Raw genomic sequence first — 24774 nt, 5'->3', positions numbered from 1 at the left:
AATAACCCATGCTATAGTTACACAATGTTAGGTTCCATATTAGGTGCTACAACCCTAGAAAGAGATCTAGGCATCATAGTGGATAACACATTGAAATCGTCGATTCAGTGTGCTGCGGCAGTCAAAAAAGCAAACAATGTTGGGAATTATTAGAAAGGGAATGGTGAATAAAACGGAAAATGTCATAATGCCTCTGTATCGCTCCATGGTGAGACCGCACCTTGAATACTGTGTACAATTCTGGTCATCGCATCTCAAAAAAGATATAATTGCGATGGAGAAGGTACAGAGAAGGGCTACCAAAATAAGGGGAATGGAACAGCTCCCCTATGAGGAAAGACTAAAGAGGTTAGGACTTTTCAGCTTGGAGAAGAGACGGCTGAGGGGGGATATGATAGAGGTCTTTAAGATCATGAGAGGTCTAGAACGGGTAGATGTGAATCGGTTATTTACACTTTCGAATAATAGAAAGACTAGGGGGCACTCCATGAAGTTAGCATGGGGCACATTTAAAACTAAATCGGAGAAAGTTCTTTTTCACTCAACGCGCAATTAAACTCTGGAATTTGTTGCCAGAAGATGTGGTTAGTGCAGTTAGTATAGCCTTACACGAGGGAAAGATTAAAGGCATTCATTATTGAGGTATCTAAAGGACATTTTATGATTTCCATAGATCATACCACCTCTTTGGAGATCGTATCACCACTTTGGACTGTGGAGTGGTCCAAAGAAGGGAAATAAGTCATCTAAGGCTACAATTATGTGGTGGCTGAAGAAAGCGATCGAGTTGACTTACATTTCTAAAGGATGACCGTGGCCTTTAGAGGCACACTTGATGCGTTCTCAGGCGATTTCCTGGGCTAAGTCACAGCAGGCGGCTCCGCATGAAATTTACTGGGCAGCTACTGGGAAGTCTGCACACTTTTGCTAGGCATTATTGCTTGGATATGGTGGATCCGGCTTCCATGTGCTTTAGGTCTACTTGCAGAACTCTTCAGGTCCTACCTGAGTTAAGGGGAGCTTAGGTACATCCCAGGAGTCTGGACTGATGGACAGGGAAAGGAAAATTGATTCTTACCTGTAGTACCGCAGATCAGTCCAGAGACCTGCCCATTTACTGGGGGGTAGAGTCTGCTGCTTGTACTGTTGTGCAAGTTGTTGGAGGTTTTTCAATGCTGATCGCTTATGTTAAATTTGGGAAACGAGTTTTCCATTGTCTTTTTCCAGCTTGTTGAAGGGGAGCGAGTTTGTTTAGAAGTTTGCTTAGAAATTTAAGGTTGTTGCTATCATCTTGGCTCGGGTACAGGTCAATACTGAGTGACGTTATCAAATTTGCAGATGATACAAAATTATTCAGAGTAGTTAAATCACAAGCAGACTGTGATACATTACAGGAGGACCTTGCAAGACTGGAAGATTGGGCATCCAATGGCAGATGAAATTTAATGTGGACAAGTGCAAGGTGTTGCATATGGGGGAAAAATAACCCTAGCTGTAGTTACACGATGTTAGGTTCCATATTAGGAGCTACCACCCAAGAAAGAGATCTAGGCGTCATAGTAGATAATACATTGAAATCGTCAGCTCAGTGTGCTGCAGCAGTCAAAAAAGCAAATAAAATGTTAGGAATTATTAGGAAGGGAATGGTTAATAAAACGGAAAATGTCATAATGCCTCTATATCGCTCCATGGTGAGACCACACCTTGAATACTGTGTACAATTCTGGTCGCCGTATCTCAAAAAAGATATAGTTGCAATGGAGAAGGTACAGAGAAGGGCAACCAAAATGATAAAGGGGATGGAACAGCTCCCCTATGAGGAAAGGCTGAAGAGGTTAGGGCTGTTCAGCTTGGAGAAGAGACGGCTGAGGGGGGATATCATAGAGGTCTTTAAGATCATGAGAGGTCTTGAACGAGTAGATGTGACTCGGTTATTTACACTTTCGAATAATAGAAGGACTAGGGGGCATTCCATGAAGTTAGCAAGTAGCACATTTAAGACTAATCGGAGAAAATTCTTTTTCACTCAACGCACAATAAATCTCTGGAATTTGTTGCCAGAGGATGTGGTTAGTGCAGTTAGTGTAGCTGGGTTCAAAAAAGGTTTGGATAAGTTCTTGGAAGAGAAGTCCATTAACTGCTATTAATCAAGTTTACTTAGGGAATAGTCACTGCTATTAATTGCATCAGTAGCATGGGATCTTCTAGGTGTTTGGGTAATTGCCAGGTTCTTGTGGCCTGGTTTGGCCTCTGTTGGAAACAGGATGCTGGGCTTGATGGACCCTTGGTCTGACCCAGCATGGCAATTTCTTATGTTCTTATGTTCTTATGTTCTTATGACTGCAGGTGGCACACTGGGTTATGTACTGTGTCTGTGAAACTTTCTCTGTCGCCATCTGCTGGCAGGGAGGCAAACCCCAGGAGTCTGGACTGATCTGTGCTACTCCAGGAAGGAATATTAGCAGGTAAGAACCAATTTTCCTATTGTGCACAAAGGAAAAAAAAGTACAAGAGGAATGAAGTTTCTTTTCTCCTGGCAGCCCAATCCCTCCAACAAGCTGGCCATCATTCACATCTTGGGACTGCTTTCCAACCTCTTCACCACGCTGGACATCAGTCACCACGATGACGACCATGAGAGCAGTGAGCTGAAGAAGCATCCCATCATCCAGGGACCAAACCCAGTGAGTACTGATGAAAACGGCCGGCGCGAGTGGCGCATCGGAGCTCGGTGGCTCCTTCATGCCTTCCTCTTCTCTTGCAGGTGGTGATGGTCTTGCAGCAGGTCTTCCAGCTCATCCAGAAGGTGCTGGGCAAGTGGCTGAATGACGCACAAGTGGTGGAGGTGAGAACACGAGCCCCATTCTCGTTCTTTTCCCATATCGGCGGCAGTTGCTTGAAAGTGAAAGCCCTGCTTTTTGGCTTTTATGAGGAGCTCTCTCCTTGGCAGCTGATGGCCGTTTTCCCTCCTGTTCACTGCCACGTCTCCTATGGCTTTTTCTTTTTCATTCTCCCCATTTCTCTGTTACAAATCTTTTTCATCCTTCTGCCATTACTTTCCTCCCTTCTGCCCTGTGAATTTTCAGCTCCTTTCTTTTTTTCTGCTGCGTTTCCCTTTCTTTAAACTTATTCTGCTTCCTCCTTTGCTAAGAAGCCTTGACTCATCCGTCTTTGTTTTACAGCCATTTCACTGCTGCTTCCTTACTGGCCCCAGCCGGACTCCTCCATGCTTCTTCCTTCTCCTGCTCCTTCCTTCCTTCACAGCTGCCTGGGGAGTTTTGCTCCTAACTTCCCTTGTCTGGTCATTGCAGCCATGATCCTGGGTTGGGCTTCCTGGCTGCAGCTGCCAGCAATGAATTCATTTCTTTCAGTCCCTGTTCCATGCCAGACTTCCCCTGCCCTCTTCTGGAGGCCACAACGAGCGTGCACGAGAGAGACCTGCATGCCTTGGGTCTCCCCTCTCTCTCCTGCGCAGCCAGGTGGAGAATCCTATCAGACCAAGGACGTGGCACATTTATCCAGCCGGTCGGAGTCCCAGAACCGCTCCTGTGTTCTTAGGTTCTTCATGCATTTACGTTGCTAAAGGAATCCTTCCTTCTCTGTCAGTGGAGAAGATGCCCAGTGCTTCGCTCCTCATTACAAGGTGCGTCCTGCCGAAGGCCGCTGTGTAACGCATGCACGCTGCTCACGCCCATTCAGAGGCTTCCCGCCCCCACAGTATTGTTTTGTTTAGTGCTTGTTCCTTTTCAGATAGAAAATAAATATGAAAAGAAAAACCAAAAAAGGGCCCCTCTTACCCACACCAAAATCCATTGGGTGGGGGGGGCCTGGGGGGCAGGAGGGATGCTGGCAAGCCCTAAGTTGTGATGGCGCCAATTTCAGCAGCCCAGGGGTAGGAGGTGAGTAGGAAACCCTCCCACCCTTCAGGACCCCCACAGATGGGGTACGTGGGGGCTCCCGCTCCCCAGCTCCTCTTGCGGGGCAGTTTCGGAGGCCTCGAGCCACTGGCAGGCCCGGGGTAGCCTTGAATTGCCCTGGGAAGCCTCGGGTCAGTATCAGAGGGGGGGTTTTCCCCCCAAAACAAAATGAAAGGAAATCCAACAAAATTTAATTGATTTTTCTTTCATTCTGTATTGAAAACTTCCTGAAACAAAATAGGAATTGTCATTGACATTGACTTATTTCCTATTTCATTTCAGGCTAAGGCACATCCTGTCAGCCTTACGCTTTTGGCTAAGGGAGAAGTGGCTTTGGAAGGAGAGATCAGTTAGTCTTGACCCTTTTAAGTTTACCCTTTTTAGTGCTTCTTGATTCAGCGGGTGAATTCCTAACTATGGCTGTGTCAGATAAGAATTGTGAGATCTGATACCAGATTTCAGAAGTTTAGTTCCCAGCAGGGAGAGATGTGCGACTCTTCCGTATAAAGATGGTTTTGAAAGCTGTGGGAGGAGATTGGAGCCCCCAGGAGCAGAGTCTTGGGGCACGGCGACTGACGACGGGGTAGCGATGGAAGAGGTGCCCAGGAGAGAGAGTGACGTCCCAGAGTGTCCAGTAATAGACTCTGATCAGTAGGTAGCGATGGAAGAGGTACCCTAGAGAGAGAGTGACAGTCCCAGAGTGTCCAGTAATAGGACTCTGATCAGTAGGTAGCGATGGAAGAGGTGCCCAGGAGAAGAGAGTGACGTCCCAGAGTGTCCAGTAATAGACTCTGATCAGTAGGTAGCGATGGAAGAGGTGCCCAGGAGAGAGAGTGACGTCCCAGAGTGTCCAGTAATAGGCTCTGATCAGTAGGTAGCGATGGAAGAGGTGCCCAGGAGAGAGAGTGACGTCCCAGAGTGTCCAGTAATAGGCTCTGATCAGTAGATAGCGATGGAAGGGGTGCCCAGGAGAGAGAGTGACGTCCCAGAGTGTCCAGTAATAGACTCTGATCAGTAGATAGCGATGGAAGAGGTACCCTAGAGAGAGAGTGACATCCCAGAGTGTCCAGTAATAGGCTTTGATCAGTAGGTAGCGATGGAAGAGGTGCCCAGGAGAGAGAGTGACGTCCCAGAGTGTCCAGTAATAGGCTCTGATCAGTAGGTAGCGATGGAAGAGGTGCCCAGGAGAGAGAGTGACGTCCCAGAGTGTCCAGTAATAGACTCTGATCAGTAGGTAGCGATGGAAGAGGTGCCCAGGAGAGAGAGTGACGTCCCAGAGTGTCCAGTAATAGACTCTGATCAGTAGGTAGCGATGGAAGAGGTACCCTAGAGAGAGAGTGACATCCCAGAGTGTCCAGTAATAGACTCTGATCAGTAGGTAGCGATGGAAGAGGTGCCCAGGAGAGAGAGTGACGTCCCAGAGTGTCCAGTAATAGACTCTTATCAGTAGGTAGCGATGGAAGAGGTGCCCAGGAGAGAGAGTGACGTCCCAGAGTGTCCAGTAATAGACTCTGATTCAGTAGGTAGCGATGGAAGAGGTGCCCAGGAGAGAGAGTGACGTCCCAGAGTGTCCAGTAATAGACTCTGATCAGTAGGTAGCGATGGAAGAGGTGCCCTAGAGAGAGAGTGACGTCCCAGAGTGTCCAGTAATAGACTCTGATCAGTAGGTAGCGATGGAAGAGGTGCCCAGGAGAGAGAGTGACGTCCCAGAGTGTCCAGTAATAGGCTCTGATCAGTAGGTAGCGATGGAAGAGGTGCCCAGGAGAGAGAGTGACGTCCCAGAGTGTCCAGTAATAGGCTCTGATCAGTAGGTAGCGATGGAAGAGGTGCCCAGGAGAGAGAGTGACGTCCCAGAGTGTCCAGTAATAGGCTCTGATCAGTAGATAGCGATGGAAGAGGTGCCCAGGAGAGAGAGTGACGTCCCAGAGTGTCCAGTAATAGGCTCTGATCAGTAGGTAGCGATGGAAGAGGTGCCCAGGAGAGAGAGTGACGTCCCAGAGTGTCCAGTAATAGGCTCTGATCAGTAGGTAGCGATGGAAGAGGTGCCCAGGAGAGAGAGTGACGTCCCAGAGTGTCCAGTAATAGGCTCTGATCAGTAGGTAGCGATGGAAGAGGTGCCCAGGAGAGAGAGTGACGTCCCAGAGTGTCCAGTAATAGGCTCTGATCAGTAGTGTTGAAACAAGGGTTGCAGGCAGAGGCGTCGGACAAGCTACTGAAAGCATGTTCAGTGCTCGGAAGCTGGATAAGTAGGCGGGCCGCTCAGTATCCGCTGTCTCTTAGCTGGCTTGAAAGTGGGTGGGCAGTGCTACTTAGCAGGTTTAATTTAGCCGGATATAACTCATCCATGCTGCTGAATATCCCTTGTAACTTAGCCGGATTAAGTCGTATCCGGCTAAGTTATTTAAACGGGCAGCTTTCAGTTTTGGGCCCATCCTGCCTGTGTAGTGGAGACTTGCAGGAGGAGGATTGTAACAGGCCAGCATCATCACGGTGGCCCACATAGATAGTCTGTATGAGACAGAACAGCAACTGAGGTTGTCTTCAACGAAAACGTAGGTGTCTGAGCAAGAAGCTTAAGGGAACAGTCAATAAAGAGATCATGAATGTAGGAGGTATCTTACGAGATTGGCGGGATGACGTGTAGATAATTTATATAGAATATGTTGCTTTGAAGTTTTGGGATTTGGGTTGGTATCTCCAGCTGATGGAAGAAGGAAAAAAGTATGGATGTGAGGAGTGGTGGTAAGATGACAAATGATGCCAGGTCTGTGCTGGGCCTGGATGTGAGGAGTGGTGGTAAGATGACAAATGATGCCAGGTCTGTGCTGGGCCTGGATGTGAGGAGTGGTGGTAAGATGACAAATGATGCCAGGTCTGTGCTGGGCCTGGATGTGAGGAGTGGTGGTAAGATGACAAATGATGCCAGGTCTGTGCTGGGCCTGGATGTGAGGAGTGGTGGTAAGATGACAAATGATGCCAGGTCTGTGCTGGGCCTGGATGTGAGGAGTGGTGGTAAGATGACAAATGATGCCAGGTCTGTGCTGGGCCTGGATGTGAGGAGTGGTGGTAAGATGACAAATGATGCCAGGTCTGTGCTGGGCCTGGATGTGAGGAGTGGTGGTAAGATGACAAATGATGCCAGGTCTGTGCTGGGCCTGGATGTGAGGAGTGGTGGTAAGATGACAAATGATGCCAGGTCTGTGCTGGGCCTGGATGTGAGGAGTGGTGGTAAGATGACAAATGATGCCAGGTCTGTGCTGGGCCTGGATGTGAGGAGTGGTGGTAAGATGACAAATGATGCCAGGTCTGTGCTGGGCCTGGATGTGAGGAGTGGTGGTAAGATGACAAATGATGCCAGGTCTGTGCTGGGCCTGGATGTGAGGAGTGGTGGTAAGATGACAAATGATGCCAGGTCTGTGCCGGGCCTTACCCTGTCGCACCGGATGTAGGAGTGATCGGTGGTGAGCTATACAATTGTAGAACTCTGGCAGATTTTGGACAGGGCTCTGTTTTATTTGTGTGTGTGTATAACTTTTTGACTTTATAAATAAATAGAACTTAAATTAAGAAAGAGACGTAACATGTTAAATCTTAATCAGTGTGGCTTCTCCCTTTGTGTGCAGTCCGTATGTGCCATCTTTGAAAAGTCGGTAAAGACGCTGCTGGATGACTTTGCTCCAATGGTGCCTCAGCTGTGTGAAATGCTCGGCCAGATGTACAGCACCATCCCACAGGCCTCGGCACTTGACCTCACACGTCAGGTATTTACTGGGATGCTCTGCCTTTTGTGTACTAAAACTCAATATTCTTTATCAAAAATGCATTTTTGAGTTGTGCGTTTTATTACAACCTATAGGAAATGCCATCACAAAATTTAAACAGCAGAATCGAATCCCATTGTAGTGCATTATTTGTTGGTCAAGTATTTCATGTTGGTCTAGATACTGTATGTGACTTGCCTAGAACAGCTTCACTGCAGTTCTGCAGAATAGAAAATTATTGGGGCAGACATCTCTGTCTCCAAATAACTCAACCGCTGGGTTGGAAGGACTTTCTGCAAACCAGCACTTGAGAATACTGCATGAAGAGTCTGTCTCCAGTTTTCATGAGCATTGATTTCCTTCTGCCCCAGCTGTTGAGTTGTTTGGGGTTAAAGACGGTTTTCCCCTGACAGAGACTCGTGTAAGTACTTGCTTTAATTATAGAGTAAGCGAAGTTGCTTATGAGGACAGCATGACATTTCAGCCACACAGGTGAGTGACGTCATTCGACAGTGCCAAAGCAGGACGTGCTCTCTCAGAGCTCAGAAAGCCCTAGAAGTGTTTGAGTTTGCATCTGATGTGCTTGTGCGGCTGCCGAGCGAGTCTCCTCAGGCTTCGCTTGTGAGTCCTGCTTTCTATGGAGAACATCTGTTACAGGTAAGCAACTTTTTCTCCATGGGCGAGCAGCACTAACTTCATTTTAATATCTCCGTTATCAAAGCTCTGAAGGTGAGGCTCTGGGGTCATACAAGGACAGTATCTGAATTCAAAAGAGCATTGAGGGCGTGGTAGGGATTGTAGAGCTGAGCCGTCTTCTCAGCCACACTTCCGGGAGGGGAGGAAGACACTCAGGTCCTGGGTTAGTGTCCCAGTGCTCCCCAGAAAACTTAACTACACCTCCATCAGTTAATGTCGCTTGCACGTTTTCAGGCAAGCTGTGTTGTTTTGTTAACATGAAATGATCTCGCAATGAGCTGTTAGGCATTTATCCATGCAGTAAACACCTAACACAACTTAATAAACGACTCCCTTAGATTGTAAGCCCTGTGGTGACCAGGAAAATATCTACTGTACTTGAACATAACTCGCCTTGAGCTGCCAGTATTAAAAACTAAACGTTTTAAAAGCATAACGGCAGCTACTTCAGCACACGGGGTCAGAGAGCTCCATGCTGTAAGAACTTGGCCATCTTGTACAAATTTCATCATTACAAGGTGATTGTAAATTCCTGTCTAAGGAGGTGTCTGAATCTCAGCTTACGTCAATTAACCTTCCAACATTTTTTCCCAGGCCACATGTCTGCCAAGGTGAACAAGCATTGCACAGTTTGGACTGCAAGAGAGCCTTGGGCCGTCTACCTGGAGCAGACTGAGGCCCATAAAAAACATAAGAAATTGCCATGCTGGGTCAGACCAAGGGTCCATCAAGCCCAGCATCCTGTTTCCAACAGTGGCCAAACCAGGCCATAAGAACCTGGCAAGTACCCAAAAACTAAGTCTATTCCATGTAACCATTGCTAGTAATAGCAGAGGCCATTCCCTAAGTCAACTTGATCAATAGCAGGTAATGGACTTCTCCTCCAAAAACTTATCCAATCCTTTTTTAAACCCAGCTACACTAACTGCACTAACCACATCCTCTGGCAATAAATTCGAGCTTAATTGTACGTTGAGTGAAAAATAATTTTCTCCGATTAGTTTTAAATGTGCCCCATGCTAACTTCATGGAGTTCCCCCTAGTCTTTCTATTATCCGAAAGAGTAAATAACCGATTCACATCTACCCATTCTAGACCTCTCATGATTTTAAAGACCTCTATCATATCCCCCCTCAGCCGTCTCTTCTCCAAGCTGAACAGCCCTAACCTCTTTAGCCTTTCCTCATAGGGGAGCTGTTCCATGCCCCTTTATCATTTTGGTCGCTCGTCTCTGTACCTTCTCCAGTGCAACTATATTTTTTTTGGAGATGCAGTGACCAGAACTGTACAGAGTACTCAAAGTGCGGTCTCACCATGGAGCGATAGAGGCATTATGACATTTTCCGTTTAATTCACCACTCCCTTCCTAATAATTTCTAACATTGTTTGTTTTTTTGACTGCCGCAGCACACTGAGCCGACAATTTCAATGTATTATCCACTATGGTGCCTAAATCTTTTTTTCCTGGGTGGTAGCTCCTAATATAAAACCTAAGATCATATAACTACAGCAAGAGTTATTTTTCCCTAAATGCATCGCCTTGCACTTTTCCACATTAAATTTCATCTGCCATTTTGATGCCCAATCTTCCAGACTTGCAAAGTCCTCCTGCAGTTTATCACAATCCACTTGTGATTTAACTGCTCTGAATAATTTTGTATCATCTGCAAATTTGATTATCTCACTCATCGTATTTCTTTCCAGATCATTTATAAATATATTGAAAAGTAAGGGTCCCAATACAGATCCCTGAGGCCCTCCACTGCCCACTCCCTTCCACTGAGAAAATTGACCATTTAATCCTACTCTCTGTTTCCTGTCTTTTAACCAATTTGTAATCCACGAAAGGACATCGCCTCCTATCCACATATCGCTTCCTATCCACCCAGCTCTTTGTTTCTTTTAACACCAACAAGCTGGGGATTGTTGTTGCCAAACAGAAGTTATTTAATTGGTTAGTTCTTTCTCCCTACTGAAGCTTTTACCACATTATGAACATCAAAATGGTTTCTCCTCAGCATCCTTTCTCTTGTGCTTATTTCTTCTTTCTGACATGGTTTTGTTGGCTTTTCCAATATTCTGTAGTTGAACTCAGGCTTTTCCCTTTATTGATTTTCTGGAGTATGGCAGGTAGGCATGTGGTAGCAAATCCCTATGGTGGTATTAAGGGTATGGTAGGTACGCATGGGGTAGCAATTCCCTTATGGTGGAATAAGGGGGATATGATAGAGGTATTTAGGATCATGGAGAGGTCTTGAACGAGTAGATGTGAATCGGTTATTTATACTTTCAAATCGGTTATACTTTCAAATAATAGAAGGACTAGGGGGCATTCCATGAAGTTAGCAAGTAGCACATTTAAAACTAATCGGAGAAAATTCTTTTTCACTCAACGCAAAATAAAGTTTTGGAATTTGTTGCCAGAGGATGTGGTTAGTGCAGTTAGTGTAGCTGTGTTCAAAAAAGATTTGGATAAGTTCTAGGAGAAGTCCATTAACTGCTATTAATCAAGTTTACTTAGGGAATAGCCACTGCTATTAATTGCATCAGTAGCATGGGATCTTCTTGGTGTTTGGGTAATTGCCAGGTTCTTGTGGCCTGGTTTGGCTTCTGTTGGAAACAGGATGCTGGGCTTGATGGACCCTTGGTCTGACCCAGCATGGCAATTTCTTATGTTCTTATTGATTTCTATTGCCCATAGACTTCAATGGCTCATAGAAATGAATGGAGAGTGAAACAAATGGGATGAATAGGGTTCGTTTAATTCATGGCACCCCCTTCCATTCATTTTGGGAACCCATGAAAGAAACAAATAGGGTGCCATTTGTTTCGGAATGCCTCTTAGTTTTAAATGAATGCACATCCCTATTAAGTACATAAACCCTGCTTTTATACATACAAATGGTCTTTTAAAAGTTGCTCAGAAAGTGTTGTGTACGCAGAAGTACACACACTACAGAGGCAGTTTGGGGTGCGGAGCTGGGGCAGGGAAAGAATTTGCATATACTTCTGATTTTTGTAAGAATACACAGAAATATATATGTACAAGGTTACACCTGCTCTGGAGCAGATGGAACTATCAGCATGCGTGTCCGCCCCAGTTCTGCACGTGGGTTTATGCACATAAATTCACTTTGAAAATTGTGCTAAACTTTGTACCTAAATATAGCCTCTGACTTTAGCCTACACGGACTGTTTGAAAATTACCCCCAAATATTTTGGTCTTGTTTGAGGTGAGTTTGGAAATCCCACTTTTACTGTCTTGCTGCTCTCTCACAGCTCTTGCAGCAGCTGTGTTTGGGAGAATCTCGGCACATGTTGCTATCCAGTTGGCTTCTATTGATTATGTTGTGAGAGGCGACATCTCACCCCCTATTTGTAAAAGGATCCAGTGTGTATCATGTATGAGACGCTGCCAAACATGGCTGCACCCAGATTACTTAAAGAGCCTTGCAGATGAGTGGGAATTCTGAGGATTTGTCTTTGGATGGAAAGTACAGATTTTCCAAGAGGGGCATACACTGGGCCTGATGACACAAAGTGATGTTTTCTGGAGATGTCCACCTACAAACAAATGGTATTTGGAAGGTCACGGATGTGGCACAGTTTGTCTTGTGTCCTGCCTGACTGGATGCACCCCAGGCAGGATGATAATTTGGCATCTCTTACAGCTTGGTGCCCCGAGGCAGTTGCCTAGCTGGCTCACCCCTGAAGCCAGCTCTGGTGTCCCCGGAAAGTCCAGAGCAGAAGGGAGCTTGAATGTGTGTAGCACTGCCTGCAGAAGACTCGGACTCGCACTACAAAATACGCAGTAGCATCCCTAATTTTTCCGAGGGCTTAGTTGCTCTGGCGATATGTAAGATTTAATGTGCACCACTGTAGATGCACAAATCTTAACAGGAATGTTATACTTTGGCGTGGGGGAGAAATTTCAAAACTATTTAGGAATAAGTGAACATTTTCCTGGGTAAAACAGCGTGGCTGAGAAGTGCCCTCCCTTGCCCAGCGGGTGTAGGTTCAGCGGGATTAAAAAGGCATTCCCTGGGCCGTGTTGAGAATAACGGGCGGGTACCACTGCTATTTCATCCCCCCAAATAACATATGGAAAGCTCACAAGCAAAGCCAAAGTGCCCCAGCAGTCATCTGAGCCTACACTGACCCAGTGCCCCCCGGCACCTCCTCCTCCCTCTGAGCCTACACTGACCCAGTGCCCCCCGGCACCTCCTCCTCCCTCTGAGCCTACACTGACCCAGTGCCCCCCGGCACCTCCTCCCTCCTGAGCCTACACTGACCCAGTGCCCCCCAGCACCTCCTCCCTCCTGAGCCTACACTGACCCAGTGCCCCCCGGCACCTCCTCCTCCCTCTGAGCCTACACTGACCCAGTGCCCCCCCGGCACCTCCTCCTCCCTCTGAGCCCGGGCCCCCCAGCACCTCCTCCTCCCTCTGAGCCCGGGCCCCCCAGCACCTCCTCCTCCCTCTGAGCCCGGGCCCCCCAGCACCTCCTCCTCCCTCCTGAGCCCGGGCCCCCCAGCACCTCCTCCTCCCTCTGAGCCTGGGCCCCCCAGCACCTCCTCCTCCCTCTGAGCCTACACTGACCCAGTGCCCCCCAGCACCTCCTCCTCCCTCCTGAGCCCGGGCCCCCCAGCACCTCCTCCTCCCTCCTGAGCCCGGGCCCCCCAGCACCTCCTCCTCCCTCCTGAGCCTGGGCCCCCCAGCACCTCCTCCTCCCTCCTGAGCCCGGGGCCCCCAGCACCTCCTCCCTCCTGAGCCCGGGGCCCCCCCAGCACCTCCTCCTCCCTCCTGAGCCTGGGCCCCCCAGCACCTCCTCCTCCCTCCTGAGCCTGGGCCCCCCAGCACCTCCTCCTCCCTCCTGAGCCCGGGCCCCCCAGCACCTCCTCCTCCCTCCTGAGCCCGGGCCCCCCAGCACCTCCTCCTCCCTCTGAGCCCGGGCCCCCCAGCACCTCCTCCTCCCTCCTGAGCCCGGGCCCCCCAGCACCTCCTCCTCCCTCTGAGCCCGGGGCCCCCAGCACCTCCTCCTCCCTCTGAGCCCGGGGCCCCCAGCACCTCCTCCTCCCTCCTGAGCCCGGGGCCCCCAGCACCTCCTCCTCCCTCCTGAGCCCCCCAGCACCTCCTCCTCCCTCCTGAGCCTGGGCCCCCCAGCACCTCGTCCTCCCTCTGAGCCCGGGCCCCCCAGCACCTCCTCCTCCCTCTGAGCCCGGGCCCCCCCAGCACCTCCTCCTCCCTCCTGAGCCTGGGCCCCCCAGCACCTCCTCCTCCCTCCTGAGCCCGGGCCCCCAGCACCTCCTCCCCTCCTGAGCCCGGGGCCCCCAGCACCTCCTCCCCTCCTGAGCCCGGGGCCCCCAGCACCTCCTCCCCTCCTGAGCCCGGGCCCCCCAGCACCTCCTCCTCCCTCCTGAGCCTGGGCCCCCCAGCACCTCGTCCTCCCTCTGAGCCCGGGCCCCCCAGCACCTCCTCCTCCCTCTGAGCCCGGGCCCCCCAGCACCTCCTCCTCCCTCCTGAGCCTGGGCCCCCCAGCACCTCCTCCTCCCTCCTGAGCCCGGGCCCCCAGCACCTCCTCCCCTCCTGAGCCCGGGGCCCCAGCACCTCCTCCCCTCCTGAGCCCGGGGCCCCCAGCACCTCCTCCCCTCCTGAGCCCGGGGCCCCCAGCACCTCCTCCTCCCTCTGACCCAGTGCCCCCCAGCACCTCCTCCTCCCTCTGACCCAGTGCCCCCCAGCACCTCCTCCTCCCTCTGAGCCCGGGGCCCCCCAGCACCTCCTCCTCCCTCCTGAGCCCGGGGCCCCCAGCACCTCCTCCTCCCTCCTGAGCCCCCCAGCACCTCCTCCTCCCTCTGACCCAGTGCCCCCCAGCACCTCCTCCTCCCTCTGAGCCCGGGGCCCCCAGCACCTCCTCCTCCCTCTGAGCCCGGGCCCCCCAGCACCTCCTCCCTCTGAGCCCGGGGCCCCCAGCACCTCCTCCTCCCTCCTGAGCCTGGGCCCCCCAGCACCTCCTCCTCCCTCCTGAGCCCGGGCCCCCCAGCACCTCCTCCTCCCTCCTGAGCCCGGGCCCCCCAGCACCTCCTCCTCCCTCCTGAGCCCGGGCCCCCCAGCACCTCCTCCTCCCTCCTGAGCCCGGGCCCCCCAGCACCTCCTCCTCCCTCCTGAGCCCGGGGCCCCCAGCACCTCCTCCTCCCTCTGAGCCCGGGGCCCCCAGCACCTCCTCCTCCCTCTGAGCCCGGGGCCCCCAGCACCTCCTCCTCCCTCCTGAGCCCGGGGCCCCCAGCACCTCCTCCTCCCTCCTGAGCCCGGGGCCCCCAGCACCTCCTCCTCCCTCTGAGCCCGGGGCCCCCAGCACCTCCTCCTCCCTCTGAGCCCGGGGCCCCCAGCACCTCCTCCTCCCTCCTGAGCCCGGGGCCCCCAGCACCTCCTCCTCCCTCCTGAGCCCGGGCCCCCAGCACCTCCTCCTCCCTCCTGAGCCCGGGCCCCCAGCACCTCCTCCTCCCTCCTGAGCCCGGGGCCCCCAGCACCTCCTCCTCCCTCCTGAGCCCGGGGCCCCCCAGCACCTCCTCCTCCCTCCTGAGCCGGGGCCCCCAGCACCTCCTCCTCCCTCCTGAGCCTGGGCCCCCAGCACCTCCTCCTCCCTCCTGAGCCCCCCAAGCACCTCCTCCTCCCTCCTGAGCCTGGGGCCCCCCAGCACCTCCTCCTCCCTCCTGAGCCTGGGCCCCCCAGCACCTCCTCCTCCCTCCTGAGCCTGGGCCCCCCAGCACCTCCTCCTCCCTCCTGAGCCCGGGCCCCCCAGCACCTCCTCCTCCCTCCTGAGCCTGGGCCCCCCAGCACCTCCTCCCTCTGAGCCCGGGCCCCCCAGCACCTCCTCCTCCCTCTGAGCCCGGGCCCCCCAGCACCTCCTCCTCCCTCCTGAGCCCCCCAGCACCTCCTCCTCCCTCCTGAGCCCGGGCCCCCCAGCACCTCCTCCTCCCTCCTGAGCCCCCCAGCACCTCCTCCTCCCTCTGAGCCCGGGCCCCCCAGCACCTCCTGAGCCCGGGCCCCCCAGCACCTCCTGAGCCCGGGCCCCCCAGCACCTCCTGAGCCCGGGCCCCCCAGCACCTCCTCCTCCCTCTGACCCAGTGCCCCCCCCAGCACCTCCTCCTCCTCCCTCCTGAGCCCGGGCCCCCCAGCACCTCCTCCTCCCTCCTGAGCCCGGGCCCCCCAGCACCTCCCCCTCCCTCCTGAGCCCGGGCCCCCCCAGCACCTCCCCCTCCCTCCTGAGCCCGGGGCCCCCCAGCACCTCCTCCTCCCTCCTGAGCCCGGGGCCCCCAGCACCTCCTCCTCCCTCCTGAGCCCGGGGCCCCCAGCACCTCCTCCTCCCTCCTGAGCCCGGGGCCCCCAGCACCTCCTCCTCCCTCCTGAGCCCGGGGCCCCCAGCACCTCCTCCTCCCTCCTGAGCCCGGGCCCCCCAGCACCTCCTCCTCCCTCTGAGCCCGGGCCCCCCAGCACCTCCTGAGCCCCCCAGCACCTCCTGAGCCCCCCCAGCACCTCCTCCTCCCTCCTGAGCCCCCCCAGCACCTCCTCCTCCCTCCTGAGCCCCCCAGCACCTCCTCCCTCCTGAGCCCGGGGCCCCCAGCACCTCCTCCTCCCCTCCTGAGCCCGGGGCCCCCAGCACCTCCTCCCTCCCTCTGAGCCTGACCCAGTGCCCCCCAGCACCTCCTCCTCCCTCCTGAGCCCGGGCCCCCCAGCACCTCCTCCTCCCTCTGAGCCTGGGCCCCCCAGCACCTCCTCCTCCCTCCTGAGCCCGGGCCCCCCAGCACTCCTCCTCCCTCCTGAGCCCGGGCCCCCCAGCACCTCCTCCTCCCTCTGAGCCCGGTCCCCCCAGCACCTCCTCCTCCCTCCTGAGCCCGGGCCCCCCAGCACCTCCTCCTCCCTCTGAGCCCGGGCCCCCCCAGCACCTCCTCCCTCCTGAGCCCGGGCCCCCCCAGCACCTCCTCCTCCCTCTGAGCCCGGGCCCCCCAGCACCTCCTGAGCCCCCCAGCACCTCCTCCTCCCTCCTGAGCCCCCCAGCACCTCCTGAGCCCCCCAGCACGGTGTTAGGAGTGCTGTGGTACAGAGAATGTCATCTTTCAGGTAAGACATTTAAACAAAGTTCCTGTTTCCTCTGTGAACAATAGAGATCCCCTGGAACTTTTCACTGCTCACGTTCCAGCTTAGGGTTATTGAGCTTTCCCTTTCAGAAGGCCTTACTGGGTTGCCTGTGTGTGAGCTTTACCCATTTATTCCTGCTCTGACTAATCTATTGGTGCATGAATGTATGTGCAGTAATGGGGGCATGTTTCTTCTCCCTCTCTCAGCTGGTGCACATCTTCGCTCATGAGCCTGTCCATTTCCCACCCATAAAGGCGCTTTTCCTGCTGGTGACTTCGGTTACTCTCTCCCTCTTCCAGCAAGGTAAGTGCCTGAGGCAGACTCTGATAGTGGGTGCAGTGTGCACAGCTCTGAGCTCACGCATCAGCAAGCTCGTCTCTTGAGGGAAACAAATCTTTTATCATCAAAGTGGAAACAGATGATGAGAGTGCAGGCTGGCTGCCCTCCAACTCTGCAGGTGCATTTCTTCTTTGAATAAATAAAATGAACAAGTTACATCACAGACACCCACCTGTTAAGCTGCTCTATGCATGTGGTCGTCCATGTAGTCCTCAGGATAAAACCTACACTGTGAGGGCAATAATCAAAGCCATTTACACGGGGAAAAGCTCAGAAATGGGCTTTGATTATTGCCCACCCTTTCACCTGCAAATCTTCCAAGGTGTTCCTGGGTTGAGATAAAGTCAGAGGAGGCATGCGTGCAAGTAATATTGAATAACCAAGAGCTGTAAATAGGCAGCCACACAAAAATCAGTCACAAATTTGTGCAGGCGGTAATAAAGTAATGCTACCCACGTAGTGGGGTAAAAACTGCAATGCAGGCAGTTTGTGTGATGTCCTGTTCAGCCCCAGGGAAACTGAGCTGTGATCACTCAGAACAACAGCTTGGCCAGATTCATCAGAGGAAAATTGTGTGTATCAACTCTCCTTGCTCTGTCCAGCAAAAGATCGGAGACTGAACTCAAAAGACAGAAAGTCACTTGCTTGAAAATTACAAAAATTGTGAGCATTAGGACCAAGCAGAGAAGGGAAGGGTTCATGGGCTATGGCAGATGGCGAGGGGTTTCCTTGGGAAGTGTGGGTAGTGTGTTTCTGTCTGAGGGGGATGGGAAAAGCAGTCATTAAAAAAAAGATCTCTTTTCCTTGCTCCAAATACACAATTAGACTCTTTCCGAGCTGTTGCTACTTGTAGAGGAGAACAATTTATATTCTTAGACAGGTGTTCTCGGCCTGGTCTTCAGGTCACATCCAGGCAGTCAGGTTACAGGATATCCACAGTGAATATGCATGAGATAGATTTGTATGCATTGAGTGCAGATCTGTCTCTTGCAATATTCATTGTGGGTAGCCTGAAAACCTGACTGGCTGGGACGAGAGCCATTGCCTGGCGTAGAGGCTGGAGGTGAGTAGAGGACACAGAAGAGTTGCTGCTTTGTAGTTTGCACTTAGTATGACTGCACTCAGCCTTGTAATGTACTAATAAAGCTGTGGAGAAGAGGCGAGCATTATGATTTGTCAGAGATTATCATGTAACTCTTTCAAAGTGAAGTTACTGCAAGTCTTCTAGCTATGAAAGGGATGGTGACATCGTATTGTCATCTGACGTTTCCAGAGAGACAACCAAAGTGAAAAATGGGATTACATTTTAACTTTTTATTTGACTTGGTATGTGGACATTGATAAGAGCAATAAAGCAATACCGAGTGTTACATTAAAGGGTTTTTATCCCTTCAGGAACCTACCTGCTTGTGTGGTGTTGGGCTGTCTTGTATACACAAACACAATGTATATGTAATATAAAGATACATATTTTAGGTATTTGTGTCAGCGCTGGGATCTTCCGTCCTGGCGCCAGGTGGGGCATTGCATTGTTCTGCTTTTCTTTCTTTTGGTTTGAGACTGCAGTTCTGTGTCTTTTCTAGCAGAGAGATCAAAAATGAGATTTCCTCCTTTCTAAAGACTTGTTTAAAGTGTACATTTCTGTAATACTGCCCAGGAGAAGCTTGGAGAGCGTGTTTATGGTAAGTTAGTGGAATGAGCACCTGGAATTGGCTCAAATACTCCAAACCTGAGAGGCAGTTCAGTAAAGCTTCAAGGCCGCCTTGTCTGTGGGGGTGGGGGATGGGGGAGTGATGAGGAGGACACCGGGAGACTGACGCATGTGAGACTTACATCCATGCACTTTCTGTCCAAGGTAAGGAAAATACAGAGCCGCCTGGACTTTCAGTCCATTTTATGTCCTCTCTGGGATTCCTGAGGATCAGGGTCTCCGGGCTTAGAATCTTCTGTCTGTGTGCAGAACCCATAATGGTAAAACCAGCTCGTATGTAGGCCACAAAATTGGTTCTCATCAATCAAACTGTCCTAAGCTGCTCATAAGGGTGTGCAGAAGGCATTATCCTGTGTGGACAAAACACACAGAGCTCCATATTTAAAGCCGAATAAACCTATCTGGCTAACTTATCCAGGATATTCAGTGGCACAGCTGAGGATCTCAATAGCAGATCTAACTTATCCAGCTAACTTAGCTGGATAAGTCTCAGTATCACTACTTGTTCAGCTAAGTAGCTTCTCCCACCCACCCATCCAGCTAACTATTTAGCCGGATAAGAAGTTGTCCAGCTAAGTGGTGGCCAGTAAATGCGGCCAGATATTTAAACACTGCACTTAGCTGGATAAGTCAGAACTTATTCAGTTAAGTGGCACCGAATATCTAAATCATATAGGAAGAGCTACATTTAAGCATGTACAGAACATGATACATATATAGCATGAGCCATGTATTGGTGTGTACAGAATACATACAGTATATAAGAATCTATGCCATGTACAGAATGTGTACAGTATATAGATTGAGCCACGTATCTGAACACACTACATTATATAGGATGAGCCACACAATGGCGACAGAACACGTAGAGTGTATAGGAAGAACCACACATAGTCATGCACAGAATGTTATACAGTATATAGTGTGAGCCACATATCCAAACACACTGTACATTATATAAGATGAGCCACACAATGGCGACAGAACACGTAGTGTGTATAGGAAGAACCACACATAGTCATGCACAGAATGTTATACAGTATATAGTGTGAGCCACATATCTGCATGTACAGAACATACAGTATATGAGGAGCCATGCATTGGTGTGTACAGAACATGCTGTACAGTATGTAGGATGAACCACAGATGTACAGAATATATACAGTAAATAGGATGAGCCTCATATCAATGTGCACAGAGCACGCTATAGAGTCTATAGGATGAGCCACATATGTACAAAATTTGATCAACAGTATATAGGATGAACCACATTGGAGTAAACAGAACACACAGTACAGTATATAGAATGAGGTAGATATGTTCAGAATGGGATGTACGGTATGCAGGAGGTGGCACAGATTGTGTACATGCATATAGTATAGAGGTTGAGCTCGCTGTACAATATATCGGAGGAGCCGATTGTCAGTATGTACAGAACATGCTGCACAGTATATAGAATAAGCCCCATGTATAGAACATGATATCCAGCATATGGGAGGAGCCATTTGTCAGTGTGTGCAGATAGAATGAGCCCCCTATCCCCTGAAGCATTTCATAGCACATAACATGCGTGAGCTGCGCACGGGGCGTGCCTGGGAACTAGAGGGAGAACTGTAAAGCTCGCCGCACCTCAGGCCTTTCTTTTCTCCTTTTCTCTCTCTTTTGGGTTCTTCAAGTTTCATGAGTTTTTAGCATGTTTTCTTTCTTTGACTTGCTTTCAGCTGTTCATGTCCCTCTCCTCTTTTCCACTTGGAAATTATTTCTGTATCACATAATTATATGAGATTGAGTTGCTGTTTGTATGATTTTTCTTAAGTTACATCTTTATTATATTTTAGGGCCCAGGGATCATCCTGATATTGTTGATTCATTTATGCAACTCCTCGCACAGGTGTGTTTTAGTTTCTTATTTCATTCACTTTCTGTTCTTTCTCTACTTTTTTCTCTCAATTTCTTCCTCTTTTGATTCAATTTAAACCTATTTTAAGCTTTCTGTTGACAAGTTTTGTTTTCCTTTTAGTTGGATAGAGTTTCTCCATCTGTTCTGGAAACAAATCAATCTCCTAATGGCACAGGACAACTAAATGAAAAGCCCCTTCTGTTTTGCATTGAATGACCTGCACATAAACTCTATGAATATAGTCCTCTGCGTTTACAGCTTCAGTATAAGCTTGCCTTACTTTGCAAAGAAATTTTCAGTTTATTGTATTGGATATTGGTAGATCAGAAGATGGACACAGAGGTGAAGAGCCGGTCACCTCTGGCACACAACTGCTCGGGGCTGGGTGCAGGGATACAGAGCTCAGGAGATGGGTAAAGGGGTAGAGAGCCTGTCACCTCTAGAACTGGAAGACTCAGGGGAGGGGGGGCAGGGATACAGAGCCTGTCACCTCTAGAACCGGAGGGATCAGGGGATGGGTGCAGGGATCCAGAGCCTGTCACCTCTATACTGGAAGGCTCAGGGGAGGGGTGCAGGGATACAAAGCCTATCACCTATAGGATTGGATGGCTTAGAGGATGGGCACAGGAATATAGAGCTTGTCACCTGGAGGGCTTGAGATGGGCACAGGGATGGGGAGAGCCTGTCACCTCTAGAACTAGAAGGCTCAAGGGACGAGTACAGGGATATACATTCTGTCACTTCTTGGAATGGATTCCTCAGGTTCTCCATTGACAAGTGGGGTGACATCATCCAACAACATATCTCCTAGCTCATAGAAATTTTGCTGAATTGAGCATTCACAGAGAATTCCCAAGTGCACGTTCCCTCATGAGCTACCTCCTCCCTTAGTGGGTTTTTTTGTCTGAATTTCCGCACAGATGTGTATCCTCTCTCTGTAGTTTCTTTCAAATTCACTTGGCAGCCCTTCAAAAGCACTTTCCCTTGCTACCTAATAAAAAAGATTTAAAAATGTCTAGCTCCAGCAAGGTCACATCCAATGGCTTCAAGGACTGAATGTGTTTGGCCCCCTTAAGCTTGATATTTGTTACAAATACGTGAGGCCAGATCATGACTTAGCCAGCTGCTATGACTGGCTGGATGTCACCAAGGTCTCAGAGGAACAGGGCCTGGAAGATGGAAGAACTTTGCGGGTCGATGAAAAGTTAGGCATTCCTTCTCTTGGAGTGGGTCCTCTTTGGGCTCCCCTCTGTGCTGAGTTGAGCAGGAGCTCCTCAAGTGAAGCTCCCTCATTTGCAGTGCTAGTTTTCAGATTCATTGCAGTGCTGGGGTCAAACAAGACATAAAAGGATCGTGAACAGGAGTCAGTGAGCCTCTTGACACACACCCTCCGTGGTGCACCCAAAGAAAAATAACCATACATTGGAACCAGCAAGGCAGTCTGCACCACCAAAGCTTAAATCAGGATCGGCCCTGTCAATATACCTAGCACCACTACCACACTGGCCCTTGGCGCCATTGACATATTTGGCCTTGGCTCCTGAATCTGTCAGCATATCAGGCCTTGATTCAGCCAACACAGCCATTTGTTTCATCGACGCACCTAGCCTCAGAACCATCAGCGCACCAGTCCCAGTCTTGGTGTACTCTATGCAGGAACAATCCTTGAGAGGCCTTGAAAGTGATTCATCACAGTTACCATCATCCATGTTGATATCCTTATCTCCATCCCACCTCCTCAACCAAGAACTTTGCCTGGAGACTCAAGATTCGATAAGCTCCATTGTGCCTCTGGTGTCTGTGTGACAGCCAGAGCAGTTAACCCAGGAGGGAGCCCTCTTCTGGAGTTCACCAGTAGTTTCGCAGGAGGATGTTTCTTTCCCCACTCCGGGTCAGAGAACCCAACAGCCCATAGACTAGGTAACTGAATTAGTGAAGACTTTCTTTGCCTTGCAGGAAGCAAGTGAAAGGGAGGGCAATCCTCAGCCTCCCCTGTCCAGAAGTCCCTCTCATCTCCATGCTTCAGGAGCACCCTAGACAATTTGAGGAGGGAGCGTGGGACACTTACGTCTGAAGCATGCCCTTCCGAGACTATCAAAAACCATGCCCCAATAACATTCATCACCATTGGGGTTGTGGGTTAGTGTCCCTTTGGCACTCAGTTCTAAGGAAGGGTCTACAGGGATTCTCTCAGAACCTCTAACTGATCTGCTACAGCATTGTTTGCCACCAGAAGACCTCTTATACTCCAAATTCTTGGACAAGCTGAGCAAGGCGATAAGTCAACATCTGTAAGGTTAAAGATCCCCACACTAAGGTATTCAAGTTTGTTTGGATTTTGTAAACTTCATCTGAGCCTGCATTGATCCCTGTTCTTTCTATCTTGTGAGATTTACAAACAAGAAAATGGGAGCGTCCAGCCTCCTTTCCCCCAATAGCCAGAAAATTGAACTTGAAATACAGAGTACAATGGGCCCCAGGGTTTGGAGTGATCCCAGCACCCACACTAGTGGTAGAGTTGGCACTGAAACGGGCTAAAAAGATTAAATCTTCTCCACTCCTTTTGGGTTAGGACCCTAGATTGTTGGACAGTTTTGGGAAGATCTTCAAGAGTTCGATGCTCAACACCTGCATTGCCACCCACGAATTCTACATGGTACAATATTTTACACAGTTGTCACACAAGATGAAACTTCTAGTAGACTCCCTGGATGGAGAGCAGAAAGGCTATTAGTGAGCCCTTCTGCATGCAGAAGAGTGCAAATAACTCCAGTTTTTGAATCATTTGATAGCGCAGCATAACGGATGGCCTGGTTGAAGCCAGCAGCTTGCATGAAGATGTTCATGGCAAATTGGCCTATGTCCCTTGTTTGGAGGACAACCTCTTCGAGGACAATGTCAAGTAAATAGTCACCCAGATTAAGAGGCAATAAGCTGCCATGCAGTCCCTATCGACAGGAACTGAGTATCCATCTTCCTCTAGTTGTCCTCATTTTGGTTTTAAATGTCCTTCCTTCCAGAGATGCCACTTCCACTAATTTCAGCGGTATCACGCACAATCTGTGCTACCTCCAACAGCAGCTTCCGGTACACAGATATCAGTGCAAGAGATGTCAGCCAAAGATGCCACAACAAATCCATCCTAAACCTGGGCCTAGTTTTTGACAGAATTTGACCCCTTCAGTAGGGAAGAGGATTCACCTGTCCCTAGAAGAGTGGTGGAAGATCACCAAGAAACATTTGATCATCACATTTGTAGACTCTGATTACCATTTCCACTTCTCATGTCCTCCTTTGTCACACCAGTGTTTGGCCTTCAGTCCTTTTATCAGTCTCACTCGATCCAGCTCTGTCTTGAAGTGGAGGTTCCTCCCAATCAGCTGGTGATTGTTCCTGTCCCTCCCAAAGTACTTGGAAGGGTTCTACTTCCACTACTTCATTATCCCTAAGAAGTCAGGGAGATTGAGTCCCACCCTGGATTTTTGAGGAATGAACAAGAGCCTGTTACAGAAGTTCAAAATGAATTCCCTCCATATCACAATATCCTTCATTCAAGCGGGAGACTGGATGGGCCCCCTCGATCTGAAAGATATGCCTTTGATTTAGAGGCCTAGGCCTTTTCAGACTGGTCTCATGTGTTTATAATATTCATTGGTTGTATTGTTTTAAATGTTGTATGTCTAGATTTTATGAATGTTTTATTCTGTTCCCTGCTATGAACACCATGGAGCATATGAGTTATAAATCCTTCTATCTATAGGGATGTGCTTGCCCATGTACCCATCCATCACTCTCACTGGAAATACCTCCAAATTCATGGTGGATTATTCTCGCTGCCAATACAAAGTTTTCCACTTTGGACTCTCAGCAACCCCAAAAACCGTCACAAAATGCCTAGCCGTGGTGGCAGTGCACCCTTTGTCACCAGGGAATTTGTCTTTTCTTACCTGGATGACTGGTTAGTAACAGAGCCTTCTCAAACAGGGATGTTGAGCTCTCTGCAGAATACGATCCAGCTCCTTCAGTCGCTAGGGTTCATAATCAACTTCGCCAATTCGAGCCTTGTTCCTACCCAAAGAATGAAGTTAATCAGGATATGGATAGATTCTCTAGAAGAAAAAGCATTCTTCCCATTGGAGCAGGCATTCTGCCTTCGAGCCTTGATCCAGAACATACTACAGCAGGATCAAGTCCTGGCCTGAGAATTCCTGGTAATGCTAGCAGTGGATATGTCCACTGCAGGGTGGGGTTCACACACCGGCTCCTTCTGAACCTAAGGATTGTCGTCGGCAAGACAGTTCTTTTCCTTTGGGAAA

At 50.3% G+C, this 24774-nt stretch overlaps 1 protein-coding gene across 1 annotated transcript in view; it reads left to right on the top strand.

Moving 5' to 3' along the window:
* IPO13 (importin 13) overlaps window positions 1–24774 on the top strand; it is a gene marked incomplete in the record, with an annotated part of 134215 nt that overhangs the window by 62123 nt on the left and 47318 nt on the right. Inside the window, 5 exon segments of the mRNA XM_029618753.1 lie at window positions 2541–2684; window positions 2765–2845; window positions 7541–7678; window positions 16715–16811; window positions 20397–20449. Coding sequence (XP_029474613.1) covers window positions 2541–2684; window positions 2765–2845; window positions 7541–7678; window positions 16715–16811; window positions 20397–20449 — 513 coding nt within the window.

Source organism: Rhinatrema bivittatum, chromosome 10 (genome assembly GCF_901001135.1).
Source record: "Rhinatrema bivittatum chromosome 10, aRhiBiv1.1, whole genome shotgun sequence".
In the NCBI taxonomy this organism is placed as follows: domain Eukaryota; kingdom Metazoa; phylum Chordata; class Amphibia; order Gymnophiona; family Rhinatrematidae; genus Rhinatrema; species Rhinatrema bivittatum.
The sequence above is the reverse complement of the archived record's forward strand: the minus strand, read 5'-3'. Positions and strand labels throughout refer to the sequence as shown.